The sequence below is a fragment of the Scyliorhinus canicula genome, chromosome 25 (assembly GCF_902713615.1).
Source record: "Scyliorhinus canicula chromosome 25, sScyCan1.1, whole genome shotgun sequence".
NCBI lineage: Eukaryota > Metazoa > Chordata > Chondrichthyes > Carcharhiniformes > Scyliorhinidae > Scyliorhinus > Scyliorhinus canicula.
In genome coordinates this window covers 15627844-15645705 of record NC_052170.1, presented here as the reverse complement: position 1 = coordinate 15645705, position 17862 = coordinate 15627844, and the positions used below count along the sequence as shown (strand labels likewise).

The following is a 17862-nucleotide window of genomic DNA, read 5'->3' as shown; positions in this document are numbered from 1 at the left end:
CTCTTGTTGGCCTGTCAACATATTGTGTCAGGAAACCCTCCTGCACACATTGTACAAAGAACGACCCATCTAATGTACTCGAACTATATCTTTTCCAGTCAATATTTGGAAAGTTAAAGTCTCCCATAACAACTACCCTGTTACTTTCGCTCTTTTCCAGAATCATCTTCGCCATCTTTTCCTCTACATCCCTAGAACTATTAGGTGGCCTATAGAAAACTCCCAACAGGGTGACCTCTCCTTTCCTGTTTCTAACCTCAGCCCATATTACCTCGGAAGAAGAGTCCCCATCTAGCATCCTTTCCGCCACTGTAATACTGTCCTTGACAAGCAGCGCCACACCTCCCCCTCTTTTGCCCCCTTCTCTGACCTTACTAAAACACCATTCCTGTCCCTGCTCTATCCATGTCTCTGAAATGGCCACAACATCGAAGTCCCAGGTACCAACCCATGCTGCCAGTTCCCCTACCTTATTTCGTATACTCCTGGCATTGAAGTAGACACACTTCAAACCACCTACCTGAACACTGGCACCCTCCTGCGAAGTCAAATCTGTGCTCCTGACCTCTATACTCTCAATCTCCCATACCCCAAAACTACAATCCAGGTTCCCATGCCCCTGCTGAATTAGTTTAAACCCCCCCAAAGAGCACTAACAAATCTCCCCCCCCCAGGATATTAGTGCCCCTCAGGTTCAAATGTAGACCATCCTGTCTATAGAGGTCCCACCTTCCCCAGAAAGAGCCCCAGTTATCCAAAAATCTGAATCCCTCCCGCCTGCACCATCCCTGTAGCCACGTGTTTAATTGCTCTCTCTCCCTATTCCTCATCTCACTATCACGTGGCACGGGCAACAACCCAGAGATAACAACTCTGTTTGTTCTCGCTCTGAGCTTCCATCCTAGCTCCCTAAAGGCCTGCCTGACATCCTTGTCCCCTTTCCTACCTATGTCGTTAGTGCCAATGTGGACTACGACTTGGGGCTGCTCCCCCTCCCCCTTAAGGACCCGGAAAACACGATCCGAGACATCACGTACCCTCGCACCTGGGAGGCAACATACCAAACGTGAGTCTCTCTCGCTCCCACAAAATCTCCTATCTGTGCCCCTGACTATTGAGTCGCCAATTACTAATGTTCTACTCCTTTCCCCCCTTCCCTTCTGAGCAACAGGGACAGACTCCGTGCCAGAGGCCCGTACCCTATGGCTTACCCCTGGTAAGTCGTCCCCCCCACAAGTATCCAAAACGGTATACTTGTTACTCAGGGGAACGACCGCAGGGGGTCCCTGCACTGACTGCTTCTTCCCAGTCCCTCTTACAGTTGCCCATCTATCTCCAGTCTTTGGTGTAACTACTTCCCTGAAGCTCCTATCTATGACCCCCCTCTGCCTCCCGAATGATCCGAAGTTCATCCAGCTCAAGCTCCAGGTCCCTAACACGGTTTTTGAGGAGCTGGAGTTGGGTGCACTTCCCACAGATGAAATCAGCAGGGACACTGACGGCGTCCCTCACCTCAAACATTCTGCAGGAGGAGCATTGTACTGCCTTCCCTGACATCACCTCTAGATTTTAAAAAAAACAAGAAGAAGAAAAAGAAACAAAGAGCTTACCTGATATTCCCTCAAACCCTGCTCCCGGTGAAAGGTAAGCAAATTTAAAGGCACTCACTCACCTTCACGACAGGCCCCAAGCTGCCTCTAGGTCATCTCTAAGGTATAGGACGGCTGCCTGAGGTTAAATTGCGCTGTAAGAGTTAGTCAATTTCCCCTTAGCGCTGGGATTCTAGGGATATTGTTCTCTTCTTCAGTCATTTTGCTTTGCAGCAATGGGTGAGATGTTATGTCTCGAAAGTTGTGCCTCCCTCCTCTGCAACCCCCATGGAGAAGGATAAGAGCAGCAACGTCATGGAAATACTGTGTGACCCTTGTGTAAACAAACTACAAACAACCCAACTAAGACCAATATACAAGACTTCACTTTTATATTAGCAATCACACCAAAATCAACGTAAATTAAACATGAATTAACTGGAAAATTGCAATAATATGACCGATAAATTACACATAGCAGATACAAAGACATATCTCACACATTTCGGTCAGCTCATTCAGCACGTATCGCTTTCATTTCAGCCACAATATCCTTCAAAACGTTGAACTTCTTCAAATCAAATTCCATCTTCATTTCTCTAAAGCTTTACACCAAGTCTCATCAAACACCGGCATTACTTCACCCAATTTCCACAAATATAATTTTCACAGTCAACACATTTCCAGATCCCTTCTTCTTCACAAAACCCTGGTCATGTGGGGCCTGTTTTTGCACTATGCCAGTGCATAAAGGGTCCCCAAATCCAGATATAAAAGCTCTGTTCAAGATCCGAGCTCCAGCAGCTTGCAGTCAAGTCTCTGAGAATCTCCCATTTATAGGACCCTGGGCTTTAAGTATAAAGGGTAAGAGGGCAAAAGTTAAGAGGCCATGATGAATCTTTATAAAATACTGGTTCTGTCCCAAATGGGTGCCCCTGGCCCAAATGTCAAATTCTGGGCACGACAGTTTAGTAAGTTGACAGCTACAGAGAGGGTGCAGAGAAGAGTTTTAAAATTGATCAAAATATAAAGATAAAGAATAAATAAAACTCACCCATGGTGGCATTGCCGTCGATTCTGGAGAATTCGCGCCCTTTCTGCTCGTTCTCCAGCCGCCGAGTCCAAAGCTCCACCCGATTGCGGTGCGCAGGCGCGCTCCACCCGACCGCGGTGCGCAGGCGCGCTCCAACCGACCGCGGTGCGCAGGCGCGCTCCACCCGACTGCGGTGCGCAGGCGCGCTCCACCCGACCGTGGTGCGCAGGCGCGCTCCACCCGACCGCGGTGCGCAGGCGCGCTCCACCCGACCGCGGTGCGCAGGCGCGCTCCACCCGACCGCGGTGCGCAGGCGCGCTCCACCCAACCGCGGTGCGCAGGCGCGCTCCGGCCGAGGCGTGCTCCGGCCGACCGCGGTGCGCAGGCGCGCTCCGTTCTATTCACGCTGCTGCCCCCATCCAACGGCTGCCCGGGGCCAGCGCACCGTCGGCCCCCCCCTCTGCACGCCGCTGCTCCTGGCCAGTATTTAGCTCTCAATTGATATCACTTACAAAACTGATCCGAACATTGCTATTTGTGGGAGTTGCTTATGAAAATTGGCTCCTGTATTTACTGCCCTTCAGTGGTACCTCCTTGGCTATTAAGCACTTTGGTTCATCTTTCCCTCCATGGAAACAATTTGACTAACAGCCAGCATAGACCAATGGACCGAATGGCCTGTATCTACACTGTAATTTCTACTTAAAGGCCAATGGGTCTGCCGATTCGCATGGGATGTTCTTCTTTAAATTGGCAGCCATTTTATTAAGTGCATTGCTGTACCAATAGTGTCTTGAGTAACGTTGAAATCTACTCTGCCTTAACAAGTCTTCTACAATATGACTGAGAACCTGCTGAAGTGTGATTCAATCATTCTGTCCCAATTCTTGAATACAGCTCAATTGATCAAAGTCCTGAGACATAGATGGGTTGATCAGTAAGAAGCAATTATTTCTGAACAAAGGAATTGTTCCCCCACCACATCAGCTCGTATTGGCTCCCTCCCCCCAACCTGTATTCCCTGATTCTCTTCTTCTCCAAATCTCCATCACTCTCAGTCTTGAATATACTCATCAACTAGGCCATCACAGGCCTCTAGGGTTGAGAATTCCAAAGATTCACAACTCTTGGAGTGAAGAAATGTTTCCGGATCTCAGCCCTAAATGGCCAACCCTTTATCCTGAGACTGTGAGGCATTGTGCTCCATCGCAAAACAATTTTTGACTATTTTTATTTTCTGGAGTAATATAAGGAAATATAATGCGTTAATGTCCTACTCACCACTACACCTTGATGAAAATACACTCTCCCGTGATTTACGTGGTTCAAGTACGTGCCCACAGCTACAAGACCTAACATTAGGTGCAAGGAAACATCTCATATTTACAGTGCACCAGTTAATACGAATGTATTCTTTCGGACCACAAGCCCAGTCTGAAACAAAAAGAACCAGAGTTACAAACAGTCTTTTCACTTTTTGTTGAACTGAATCACACAGTGATTATTTTAGCCTGGGTGTTAGAATGGGTTGATAAACTCCTGACTGCACAAAGTCTCTCCACCGTCAATAAAACAAATCAGGAGTGCAACTGAATACGGTCCACCTGGGGTGGGGGTGATGGGGGTGGCAAGGTATCTTTTGCTTCACATGACCAACTCAATTCCAGGGGGCGGCATGGTGGCGCAGTGGTTAGCACTGTTGTCTAAGGCGCTGAGGACCCGGGTTCGATCCCAGCCCCGGGTCACTGTCTGTGTGCAGTTTTCACATTCACCCCGTGTCTGCGTGGGTTTCATCCCCACAACACAAAGATGTGCAGGGTAGGTGAATTGGCCACGCTAAATTGCACCTTAATTGGACAAAAAAAAACTGGGCATTCTGAATTTATTTTTTAAAAAGACCAACTCAAATCAGGTCAGTGACACCAATTTATCACTGTGTGCTTTGACATTGTTCTCACAATGTTTACTGGGTTTTGTTAATCTCAGCAACTTTAGGAAGGATTTCCAGGTCATAAGAGAATGGGCAGAGATTGGTTGGAATGGACCATGGATGAGGGAATTCAGATACACAGCGAGGTTAGAGAATTTGTGATTATACTCCTAAGAGCAGAAAAGGATAAAGGGAGAGTTAATTGGAAGTGTTGAAAATCATGAAGGATGAATGATGAAAAGCTCTTTCCACTGCCAGAAGGAATGGAATTCAGAGGATCCAGATTTAAAGTATTTGGCAAAAGAACCAGAGATGAGATGAAGAGAATTTTTCAATGCTTGAGTTGAAATTATCTGTAAGTCATAATGGATAAGTATTTTCGTAAGGCACAGGAGTCCACAGTGAATAAAAATAAACAACATTTATTTTACAACAATTATATATGTGAGCAACGGTAGGACCTCACCGGTTACTCTCTCTCCTGTTGGTCGGTTGCACACTAGCTGATCTTTTAAACAAGTACTGGTAAGCTGCCCCACCCCTAGCAGGGGTGGGAGCTTGTACTTCTCAAGGAGCATGGGGAAAACAATCATCCCCAGGACTTCCGGTGGCGGCCGTGGTGTGAGTGGTCGCACACAGGGCAGCTCCTGCTTGAAGTCGTAGAAAAGAGGTCCTTTTTACCCGAAATCGTGTATAACTTCGACGGAAAAGTGTAACTGAAGGTCAGAGAAGATTCCCCACTGGAGTGGCATGTTTGCTTGTTACCAAACCTGGCAGAAGGTGACGGAGAGGGTAGAGCACCCGAGAAAGTGAGTTGAGGTATCTGCAGGTAAAGTGGGGCAGCACGGTAGCACAGTGGTTAGGACAGTTGCTTCATAGCTCCAGGGTTCCAGGTTCGATTCTCGGCTTGGGTCACTGTCTGTGCGGAGTCTGCACATCCTCCCTGTGTCTGCGTGGGTTTCCTCCGGGTGCTCTGGTTTCCTCCCACAGTGCAGGTTAGGTGGATTGGCCATGCTAAATTGCCCTTAGTGTCCGAAAAGGTGGGAAGGGGTTACTGGGTTACGGGGATCAGGTGGAGGTGTGGGCTTTTCAAGGGCCGGCGCAGACTAGATAGTCCGAATGGCCTCCTTATGCAGTGTAAATTCTATGATTCTATGGTTGTATGATTCTAGCGGAAGGAGTTTGGAAAGAGTTTCCCAGGTTGACGAGGTACACCCTGTTGGAGCGACTGCTGCTTTTGGATGTGGAAGGCAGGATCAGAGACATATACGGGTGGCTTGGAGAGCAGGGAGGTGAACAGGTGGTAAAGATTAAGGAAAAGTGAAAGGAGGAGCTGGGAGGGGAGATAAACTGGAGAGTATGGAATAAGGTGCTTCGAAGGGTAAATATGACCTTCCCGTGCGCAAGGACGAGCCTGATCCAGTTCAAGGTGGTACACAGGATACATATCACTCGGAGAAGAATGAATGGGTTCTTCCAGGGAGTGGCAGACAAGTGTGGGCGGGAACCAAAGAATCACACAGACATGTTCTGGGCTGTGAAAAGTTAGAGAGATTCTGGGCAGGAGTGTTTACGGCGCTAACACGGATAGTGGGGGAGGAGGTTTAGCCGGACCCTTTGGTGGGATAGTGGGGAGGCTGGAGCTGATGGAGGGGAGGAAGGCTGATGTTGTGGCCTCTCTGATTGCCAAGAATTCTGTTGGAGTGGCAGTCAGTACTGCCACCGGGGGTGGTGGTCTGGCTGGGGGGGTCTTATATGACTTTCTTAGGCTGGAAAAGATTAAGTACGAATTAAGGGGTTCAGTGGAGGGCTTCAAGGCAAGGTGGGGGGTGTTCGGGCTAGGTTTGAGGAGCTATTCGTCACGGGGACGGGAGGGGTGGGGTGATGGGGGTGGGTGAAAAAGGGGAAAATTTGTACAAACTATATAGTTGTGTGTTGGGGAGTTTGCTCCCCGAATTGTTTATGTTTTGTAACCTTCTATATAAGTTTAAAAAAAAATACATTTAAAATAAAATCTCATCCCCACACCATATGTGCCATGCTGGTTATTACATATATTTAGAAGCATGAGTTGAAATCCCATTAATGGAGCTATGGAATTAAAAATCAATTCTCAGTGAGAATGAGAGTAATAATGACACGGCGTATTGTTGCAAAAATCCATCTGGTTCACTAATATCCTCTAGGGAATGAAACGTAACGTGATATTTTCCCAGAAATCGGCAAAGGCCAATTGAAGGCGGGAAAAGCGGCACTTTCACCGCCATATAATGCCGCACATTGGGGAAGGCGCCTCACTGGGAGGCAGCCTCAGATTCACCCGCCCCGCCAGCAATTTAGAAATGCAATGATCAGGGAACCATTTTTAAAGGCCGCCCCAGCATACAGCAACTGAACCAGTTATCGATAGAATCCTCCGAGCACCCCAATCCGACGCCCCCTGGCACTGGCTAGGAAACCCCTATCTGGACAGTGTCCATGTAGAGCCCGGGCAATGGAAGGGCAAGGCAGTACCCTCCCATGATTCTCTCCCCCATAAGTGCTGCACTCATGCTGGTCTACTTGCCAGGTGTGCACCTTCAGAGAACAGTCGTGCTGTTCTGTTGTTACTCCGCCATGGATGGATTTTTTTGACCAAGGGAGGATCATTCCGGTCTGATAATGCTACGTTAATTTATTATAATGGTGCTCACGATGATCAACATCTGGAAATATGCCCCATCACTGACAGGGGGAAGGGACAATCGTGTCATGCTTTTATGCCTTCTTAAAACGCGACTTTGGCCTTCTCGCAATATTCTCCGCTCCTACCGCAAACCCAGCTGATGTGAGCGGGATTGGAAAATCTGAGCCGTACAGTGTGACACATGGCAAAAAACTGACAATAGACTGCAGGGATTCAAGAAGATGGCTCACCACCACCTTGTCAAGGGGATCACTCCGTAGGAACAGAGTAAGCATAGCCCCCAGGGTGGGGGGGGGGGGGGGGGGGGGGGGGGGGGGTTAGAATGACTTGCCAGGGTAGAACATGACATAGGTTGGCACTGCCAGGTTGTGAGTGCCAGCCTGACGGTGCCAACCTGTGCTAGGGACAGTGCCTGAGCGGGCCCTAGTGGGAGCCCCATGAAGCGGGGGCGGGGTGAGGAGTGCTGGCTATTCTTCCACGGTGTTGGTAGGGGAGGGGGAGGGAAAGAGTGCGAAATGCTGCCGAGGATTGTCAGGGGATCGTTAGCCTGCGCCGCTGGTCAGGGTGCCCTTTCCAGAGGGTGCCCGCTCTAAGAGGCCCAGCCTGCCAGAATAACAGCGTAAACCATGGCCACTCATTTTATTTAGTCTGAGGATCAAGATTTGGATAGAAAATTGGTTTGTATCTGAACCCAACACTTTGCCCAATTCTGGTAAGATTTTGCTCATATTTCCAAGTCAGAATGGCGAGTGGCTTGGAGGGGAACTTGGAGGGGTGGTGTTCTCATGCATCTGCTGCTCTTGTCCTTCTAGCAGGTAGAGGTCATGGGTTTGGATGGGCTATCAAAGGAGTCTTGGTGAATTCCTGCGGTGCACCTTGCTACCGTTGTGCGATGGTGGTGGAGAGAGCGAATGTTAAAAGTGGTGGATGGAGTGCCGATCAAATAAGCTGTTAACATAATGCAGCAATAGAGTTGCTATCTCTGGTTGGACGTATTCATGGAGGTTTTATTGTGCATCTAAGTAGAACCATCATTTGCAAGCTCCCCTCTAATCCACACACAGAATCATAGAATTGTTACAGCGCAGGAAGAAGCCATTCAGCCCATCCTGTCACATCATCCGGATTTAGAACTATGTCATCATTCCTTCACTATCACTGCATCAAAATCCTGGAACCTTCCTCCTACAGCGCTGTACCTACACCACAGGGACTGCAGGTGTCCAAGAAGGCAGCTCGCCACCACCTTCTCAAGGTCAATTAGGGATGGGAAAGAGTTGCTAGCCTTGTCAGCGAAGCCAACATCCTGTGAAAGAGTTTTTTAAAAAGGGGTCGCACATCTATCAAAAGACGGTAGAATGCACTCTGGTGCAAAAGTTTGTATTTTTTTCATAGAATTTACAGTGCAGAAGGAGGCCATTCGGCCCATCGAGTCTGCACCGGCTCTTAGAAAGAACACCCTATCCAACCCCATACCTCCACCCTATCCCCATAACCCAGCAACCCCACCTAACCCTAAGGGCAATTTGGACCTTAAGGGCAATTTAGCATGGCCAATCCACCTAACCTGCACATCTTTGGTCTGTGGGAGGAAACCGGAGCACCCGGAGGAAACCCACGCACACACGGGGAGAACGTGCAGACTCCACACAGACAGTGACCCAAGCCGGGAATCGAACCTGGGACCCTGGAGCTGTGAAGCATTTGTGCTAACCACTATGCTACTGTGCATAGTGGTATAATTATTAAATCAAATTATTAAACTTGATTTAATAATTTACCGGATGTGACCATTGCTGGCAAGGTCAGCAGTTATTGCCCATCCTCAGTTAGGATGTGAGCCACCTTCTTGAATCCCTGCAGATTTTGCCAATTTTGACGTGGCACAGGCCACTCTATGTATCTTTCCCGAAGGGACATTAGTAAACCAGATGTGTTTTTACAACAATGCAGTGGTGTCATTACTGCGTTCGCTGAACTCATGCTCCTAAATTATCAGCCCAGGTATCTGGATTACTACATAACCACTACGTTACTGTACACCCACATCCACAACCATACATTTTTATGGTTCACCTGAGGGAGGAGCCGCGCTCCGAAAGCTCGTGTTTGAATCAAACCTGTTGGACTTTAACCTGGTGTTGTAAGACTTCTTGCTATACATTTTTAGATGGCAGAAAGAACAGGAGATATGGGGCCTCACGGTAGCATGGTGGTTAGCATCAATGCTTCACAGCTCCAGGGTCCCAGGTTCGATTCCCGGCTGGGTCACTGTCTGTGTGGAGTCTGCACGTCCTCCCTGTGTGTGCGTGGGTTTCCTCCGGGTGCTCCGGTTTCCTCCCACAGTCCAAAGATGTGCGGGTTAGGTGGATTGGCCATGCTAAATTGCCTGTAGTGTCAGGTTAATGGGGGGATTGTTGGGTTACGGGTATACGGGTTACGTGGGTTTAAGTAGGGTGATCATTGCTCGGCACAACATCGAGGGCCGAAGGGCCTGTTCTGTGCTGTACTGTTCTATGTTCTATGTTCTATATACCAATGGTGATGACTCACCAAAGCAGAAACTTCTTCTGTCAATGTATCCAGGTGGGCACAATGTCCCATTCGCAGTGTAGTTGATATAATTCTGGTCCACTTCTGCAAAAGAAAATAGTCCTTCGATACAAATTGCCCGTTGCAAAGAGGTTTTCGTGGAGAGGAAAAACAAATGGAAGATTTTTCAGAGGAGTGGCGACGGTGTGAAGTCAGGATCAGCCACCTGCTACCCACACAGAAACACACAAGATGCTAAATTGCCCCTTGGTCCAGGGATGTACAGATTAGATTACGGGGAAAGGGCTGTGGAGGATGCTCTTTCAGGGGATTGGGGCAGACTCAATGGGCCAAATGGCCTCCTCCTATGCTGTAGAAATTATATGATTCTCTGGTATATGCACATCTGGGTGCAGGTTTCCTCTAGCGAATTGAGTACTCAAAAGAAAGGGGTTTGTAATGGGCACAGGACATTGGCATTCATCCCTTTAGGACCCCGCTTGTGCTGCCCATTTGTCCCCCATGGCAGATGGGGGGTTGGGGAGAATTCTTTACAGCCACTTACATTTACCTGGCAAATTGAACCAAAACTAGACAGGAGCCTGGCGAATAAACGCAAATTGAGTTCAGGTAATGCCATATTGACCCGTTTACATCCCCGCCATTTTGCCAATGCCAATTGTCGCTCCCACAAAGTAACTGCAAGAGGCGCAAGTCCGGAGATAGCGCTTTCAAAGGACACTCAGCAGAATCCTCAGCTGCGTTCAGGTGACTCTGCATTGAGCTCTTCTTGGAAATTAATTTTTTTCTTGCTTCAAAAGCTCGACTGACTCAGAAGATGTAAAAACCCATTGGAAGGCAGTTCCTGAACTGGTGGCAGACCCGATTCCTCAACCCCCTCATGTGCAAATGGCCTAATGCAAACAGACAAATGAGGAGCATTTTCAAGCCTGTTCCGCCATTTCATTTCATCATGGCTAATCTGATTGTGGCCTGCCTACCCCATAACCATTGACCCCTTAGTCAGTCAAGGATCCATCTAATCCAATGAAGGAAGTTGAGCTCAAGAGAAACCTAAACTATGCTAGAAACTCCTTTGTCCGACCCACACTCTGCCCATCCGCCACTCATTCACAGTTAGCCCCAAAATGTTCAAGAGAGATCACAAACCGAGACAACAGCTTCACAATACGTATAAGAATTACCTCATAGAGAGGCTTAATTGTGATTCCTTATTATTACCTTTGCATTTTTGTAACAAATAGGCATATTCTGGAATATTTTCTGTTTTCAAACATCCACAGTGCAAATTTGCAGGTGCAAGTTGACAGTTTTGAGCCTTTGGACAGTCTTTGATTCGAATAACTTGATCCATGTCACAGTGATCGTAACCTGAAACGTAGGGAACCTGTATTAGAAGATTTGTTTTACCTTTGCCCATTAAGGTGCACAGCGGGAGCCAGTGAATATTTTCCTCTTGGATATTTGGGGATGGTTGGGGGGGGGGGGGGGGGGGGGGGGGGGTCGTCAAGCTAAACCAGTGTCAGTGATAACGGATAATATTGTCACAATTCCTGGAGTGTCCGTGCAGCGTGTTCCTGAAGTGTTGGCCACTGCATTGGATAACGGTGATAAGGCTCTCGCTATAACCAGCTTAACTCTATGTCGCCAGATTTAAATGGGGAGGAGTGGGTGATGGTGAGGTTGGTTAGCTCAGTTAGCTGGACGGCTAGTTCATGATGTAGAGCGACACCAACAGCACGGGTTCAATCGCCGTACCAGCTGAGATTATTCATGAAGGTCCCGCCTTCTCAACCTTGCCCCTATCCTGCGGTCTCAAAGGGGAGGGCGGCCTATGGAGCTCTGGGACAGTATAAATGGGGAGTACAGGGCGCGGGGGAATGCTTCAAGCTGGTCATCTCTCTGAGTTTCCTGCCCATTTCTGCAGCCTCTTCCATTCTGCATAGCATTCTTTCTGCTCGGTCAGATTCTGTGCACTGCAGGGAGATCCCTCCATGTGGCTAATAGATACTGAGAAATATGTTTGCCCTGTACTCTTACTCCACAGCAACATGCCCCAGTTACATAAATTCAGAGAATTCTGATGTAAAGTGACGACACAGGTTTTGAGACCATGCGTCTAAAGTTTGTTCAAGTCGAACAGCCATGTTCGAGTTAAGTAATTCTACAATCTCATAGAATGGCTAAAAATGTTGGGTGCTGTGTGTGATCCTAATCCACAAGCACAGAAGTAGCCAGATTTTGACTCGCCATCAAGTTAGAAGCTCATTGGTTCATCTCCGAGTCCAGAGGGTTGAACACAAAATGTGGGGCTGACACTCCAGCACATCGGTGAGAGACTGCTGCACTGCTGGAGGTGCCATCTTTTGGATGAGATGTGATTAAACCGTGGCCCGTTCTGCTCTTTGAGGTGGATGTGAAAGATCCTAAGACACTATTCAGAAGAGCTGATGCTTACTTAGTTTTCTGTTAATGGGAGCTTGCTGTGCATAATCTGGCTGTAACATTTCCTCCATTACAACAGTGACGATGCTTCAAAAAGTACTTCCTTGGCCGTAAAGTACTTTGAAACATCATGTGTTTTTGAAGGGCACAATATAAACACGTCTTCCGTTTGCAGTCAATAGCTTACCAATGCAAAAACCATTGTTTTGCAAGTAGAAAAATGGTTTGCAGTTATCACTCGTGATGATGAATTGATTCATTAATGTCCCAAAGTAGGTCACTGTAACGAAAAGAAACACTTAATTACTCAACAATATCCCTTCTTTTTTTGAAGTAGTTGTGGTTAGCACTGTTGCCTTACAGCGTCAGAGTCCCAGTTTTGATTCCGGCTTGGGTCACTGTCTGTGCAGAGTCTGCACGTTCTCCCTGTGTCTGCGTGGGTTTCCTCCGGGTGCTCCGGTTTCCTCCCACAAGTCTCGAAAGACGTGCTTGTTAGGTAATTTGGACATTCTGAATTCTCGCTCCGTGTACCCGAACAGGCGCCGGAATGTGGTGACTAGGGGATTTTCACAGTAACTTCATTGCAGTGTTAATGTAAGCCTACATGTGACAATAATAAAGATTACTATTATTATTATTGTTATTAAAGGAGAATTTATTTTTGTTAATAGGGCATTTTAACCTTACAATACATGGCGGGTGGTGAATCAGCAGATTTAATCTGGCACTGAAAGGGACATGAACACACATAGGGGCACAGTCGGCAGGGGAGACCAGCTAGGTACTTTTAAAGGCCTGTTACCTATTGTCAAGTTAAGGCTGAGCACCTTAGCCATCTCCTCACTGCCACCCACACATTTCTCTTTACTCTCTGTTCAATTATAAATGCTGAATAAATGAGTAAGGTGTGTGGGGCATTCAGTTTTGTGCTGGCACTGAGAGAGATTGCAGGCGCATTACTAATTCAACTGACCCAGGCAAGCTCAATCCATCTGCACATCATCCACTCCATGCATTTCATCTCAACATCACAAAACTCTGTATAAATAGTCCTTGATTCTAATAATGCTTACAATACAGGAGGCCATTTGGCCCAATGGACTCTGCCGGTTCTCTTCAAGACTATCTCACCTGATCCCACTGCTCACTCCTGCTCCACCTAGCCCTCTGAATTTTTTCTCTTCAGATAAGCATCCAATTGTCTTTTGAACCTCCCTGAAGAAATACCTCATTTGACTTTGATTCTGGACTCGGGAACCCACGTGAATCAATATTGATGGAATGCAAATCTTTCTTTTCCGCATCTCCCTTTTACTGTATGAGTGGAAATGAGGCAGCATTGTGACACTCCCCTTGTGTTTGAATGTGTGCAAGTAAACTAACCCTTTGAGTTCATTCTATCTCGAGTTTGCTGTAGTTATTAATAGAAAATTGGGTCACACAGAAATCAAGAGGTTGGGGAGTATGCCACCTCCTATAAAGAGGGAAACAAATCAAAAACACCTTTCTTTTACAGGATGGTAGTGAGAGAAGAAATTAGTGCAGTTTAAATCAACCCCCCCCCCCTCCTCTCCGTAACATTTCCTAAGGTGTAGTTCCCAGAACTGTACAAGAAACTATAGCTGAGGCTGAACCAGTTTTTAAAATAAAAATTTCCCCTATTCAGCAAATTTTCAGGATCTATCCATAGTCGCACCTCCTATTTAAATCAACACAGAAGAAACAACATTCTCTGAGAGAATGACACACGCACTAATGAGTTTGCAAAGAGTTTTCACCACAGTGCCCACTTGACAAATTTTCTGACTACTCGTCCATCTTTCCCTCGCCCTTCCTTCTTTTCGGGTTAGCAGGATCTCTGAAGCACATGAGAACACAATGCAATATTAAGACTAAAAGGCTCCAAACCATACTATCGAGAAATATAAATGCATGGAATTCATGTTTGCCCAACATCAGAATCACACACTCTCTCTGGAGGAACACTCAAGCCGGAATTTTCCGTCCTATCACGCTGGTGGGATCTTCTGGTCCCGCTGGCAGCACACCCTTGCTGCGGGTTTCCTGGTGGCGAGGGTTGCATTTAACGGGAATCCCCGTCGACAACGGAGGGACCAGAAAATCCTGCCACCGGGCAATGGTGAACCACCTCCGCCGCCGCGAAACACGTGGTGGGTTGCATGGAAAATCCCACCCACAGATTACGGATATTATTAGCAATTGTTCAGTCGGTAGGACTCCGGTTTCTGAGTGAAAAGGTTGTGGGTTCAAATCACACTCGGCAAACTTGAGAACAGTATCCAGGGTACTCCCAGTGCCATACTGGGATGGTGCTCCACTGGTGGAGCTAGTGTCCCTTAGTTGAGATCTTAAACCAAGGCCAGGTCTGCCTTTTGAGATTACGTTAAATATTCAAAGCACTATTTTGAAGAAGAGTGGGAAGGTCCCCTCCCCACCGCCGTCCCGTCCCCCACCCCTGGTGTCACGGGCAATATTAATCGCACAACCAGCATTGATTATAATCTCATTGCTGATTGTGAGAGCTTGCTAAGTGCAAATTGGCTCCCACGTTTCCGTGACAATGACTGTACCTCAAGAATGTTATGTTGACTGCAAAGTGCTTTGTAACATCCTGATGTTGTGAAAGGCAGCACATATTTGAAAATCTTCCTTTTTTTACCTGAATCCAGAGAGCACAGGTACAGATTGGCTAGAGTCATGAAATAAGGATCCCCAACATGTACAAGTGTATGACTAGGCTGCAACCAACCGGAGCCATGGAGCGTATCACAGAATCCCTACAATGCAAAAGGAGACCATTTGGTCCATTGAGTCTGCACCGACTGTCCGAAAGAGCACCCTAGCTAGGCCCAATCCCCCACCCTATCCCCTTAGCCCCCCCTAACCCTTGGATACAAAGGGGCAGTTTAGCATGGCCAATCCACCTAATCTGCACATCTTTGGACTGCAGGAGTAAACCGGAGCACCTGGACGAAACCCACGCAGACATGGGGAGAACACACAAACTCCACCCAGACAGTTACCTGAGATCGGAATTGAACCCAGGTCCCTGGCACTGGGAGGCAGCAATGTTAAACACTGTGCCACCATATCAAAGAAAAAAAAGTACAGCACAGGAACAGGCCCTTCGGCCCTCCAAGACTGCGCCAACCATGCTGCCCGTCTAAACTAAAATCTTCTACACGTCTGGGGTCCGTATCCCTCTATTTCCATCCTATTCATATATTTGTCAAGAGGCGCCTTAAACATCATTATCGTCCCTGCTTCCACCACCTCCTCCGGCAGCGAGTTCCAGGCACCCACTACCCTCTGTGTAAAAAAACTTGCCTCGTACATCACCTCTAAACCTTGCCCCTTGCATCTTAAACCTATGCCCCCTAGTAATTGACCCCTCTACCCTGGGAAAAAGTCTCTGACTATCCACTCTGTCTATGTCCCTCATAATTTTGTAGACCTCTATCAGGTCACCCCTCAACCTCCTTCGTTCCAGTGAGAACAAACAAAGTTTATTCAACCTCTCCTCATAGCTAATGCCCTCCATACCAGGCAACATCCTGGTAAATCTCTTCCGCACCCTTTCCAAAGCCTCCACATCTTTCTGGTAGTGTGGCGACCAGAATTGAACACTATACTCCAAGTGTGGCCTAACTAAGGTTCTATACAGCTGCAACATGACTGGCCCGTTTTTATACTCAATGCCCCAGCCAATGAAGGCAAGCATGCCGTATGCCTTCTTGACTACCTTCTCCACCTGTGTTGCCCCTTTCAGTGACCTGTGGGCCTGTACACCTAGATCTCTCTGACTGTCAATATGCTTGAGGGTTCTATCATTCTCTGTATATTCCATACCTGTAATAGACCTTTCAGCATTACCTCACATTTGTCTGGATTAAACTCCATCTGCCATCTCTCCGCCCAAGTCTCCAAACGATCTAAATCCTGCTGTATCCTCTGACAGTCCTCATCGCTATCCGCAATTCCACCAACCTTTGTGTCATCCGCAAACTTACTAATCAGACCAGTTACATTTTCCTCCAAAATCATTTATATGTACTACGAACAGCACTGAACTCTGCAGAACACCACTAGTCACAGCCCTCCAATCAGAAAAGCACTCTTCCATTGCTACTCTCTGCCTTCTATGACTTAGCCAGTTCTGTATCCATTTTGCCAGCTCACCTCTGATCCCATGTGACTTCACCTTTTGTAGCAGTTTGCCATGAGGAACCTTGTCAAAGGCCTTATTGAAGTCCATAGAGACAACATCCACTGCCCTACCTGCATCAATCATCTTTGTGACCTCCTCGAAAAACTCTATCCAGTTAGTGAGACACGACCTCCCCTTCACAAAACCGTGCTGCCTCTCGCTAATACATCCACTTGCTTCCAAATGGGAGTAGATCCTGTCTCGAAGAATTCTCTCCAGTAATTTCCCTACCACTGACGTAAGGCTCACCGGCCTGTCGTTCCCTGGATTATCCTTGCTACCCTTCTTACACATAGGAACAACATTGGCTGTTCTCCAGTCTTTCAGGACATCACCTGAAGAGAGTGAGGATCCAAAGATTTCTGTCAAGGCCTCAGCAATTTCCTCTCTTGCCTCCTTCAATATCAACACAGCCGCTTAATTCTACGACTCCAAGGCTCATCCAGCCTGGGCCTACCGACATATTTTCGTATTACCATGCATTGGTTATTCTGTTTATGAACCCCAGCCCTCCAGTCATCATTTTTATTTTTTATTTTTAGAGTACCCAATTCATTTTTTTTCCAATTAAGGGGCAATTTTGTGTGGCTAATCCACCTAGCTTTCACATTTTTGGGTTGTGGGGGCAAAACCCACGCAAACACAGGGAGAATGTGCAAACTCCACATGGACAGTGACTCAGAGCCGGGATCGAACCTGGGACCTCGGTGCCGTGGCCATCCAGTCATCATTAATGAGCCAAGTCAATTACTCAATCTTCAACAGAGCTCTACACTATATTATCTGGTTGGGTCTACGATTTAAAACAAGATTTAAAAAAAATATTTTTATTCTCTTACTTTTTCACATTTTCTCCCAAATTTACACCCACCATCAATAAACAAGAATCAGTGATGAATATGTCAATCCTCATATCAATAACAACGATCCCATCCTCCCACCAAATCCCAAACATTAGCCTGAATGTTCACATAAACAAATGACAAAAAGGAATCAGGAATCACCCATAGTCATCATTAACACACACGGTCCCCCTCCCCCCAACCCTCCCAATCACCGATGTTATCCAGTTCTTGAAAGTGCATAATGAATAATGCCCATGAATTGTAGAACCTCTCCATCCTTCCCCTCAGTTCAAACTTAACCTTCTCAAGAGTCAAGAATTTCAGCAGGTCCCCCCGCCACGCCAGGGCACAGGGTGGAGAGGTTGCTCTCCAACCCACCAGGATCCACCTTCAGGCGATCAACAAGGTGAAGGCTACAACATCTGCCTCCGCACCCGATTCCACCCCTGGCTGGTCTGACGCCCCGAATATGGCCTCCCCGAGGGCCCAGGTTTCACGTGCACCACTTTAGAGATTACCCTAGACACCTCCTTCCAGTAATCCTTCAGCTTTG

At 47.3% G+C, this 17862-nt stretch overlaps 1 protein-coding gene across 3 annotated transcripts in view; it reads right to left on the bottom strand.

Moving 5' to 3' along the window:
* LOC119957211 (adhesion G protein-coupled receptor E3-like) overlaps positions 1-17862 on the bottom strand; it is a 77629-nt gene that overhangs the window by 44193 nt on the left and 15574 nt on the right. For 2 of the 3 annotated variants that reach the window (XM_038785033.1, XM_038785032.1), the window contains exons 2-5: positions 12424-12516; positions 11013-11162; positions 9792-9875; positions 3904-4056 (exon numbers count right to left, since the gene is read on the bottom strand). In XM_038785033.1, coding sequence (XP_038640961.1) covers positions 3904-4056; positions 9792-9875; positions 11013-11162; positions 12424-12496 — 460 coding nt within the window. In that variant the 5' untranslated portion in view covers positions 12497-12516. The remainder of the gene's footprint in view (positions 1-3903; positions 4057-9791; positions 9876-11012; positions 11163-12423; positions 12517-17862) is intronic. The other variant, XM_038785034.1, reaches the window with a different exon arrangement.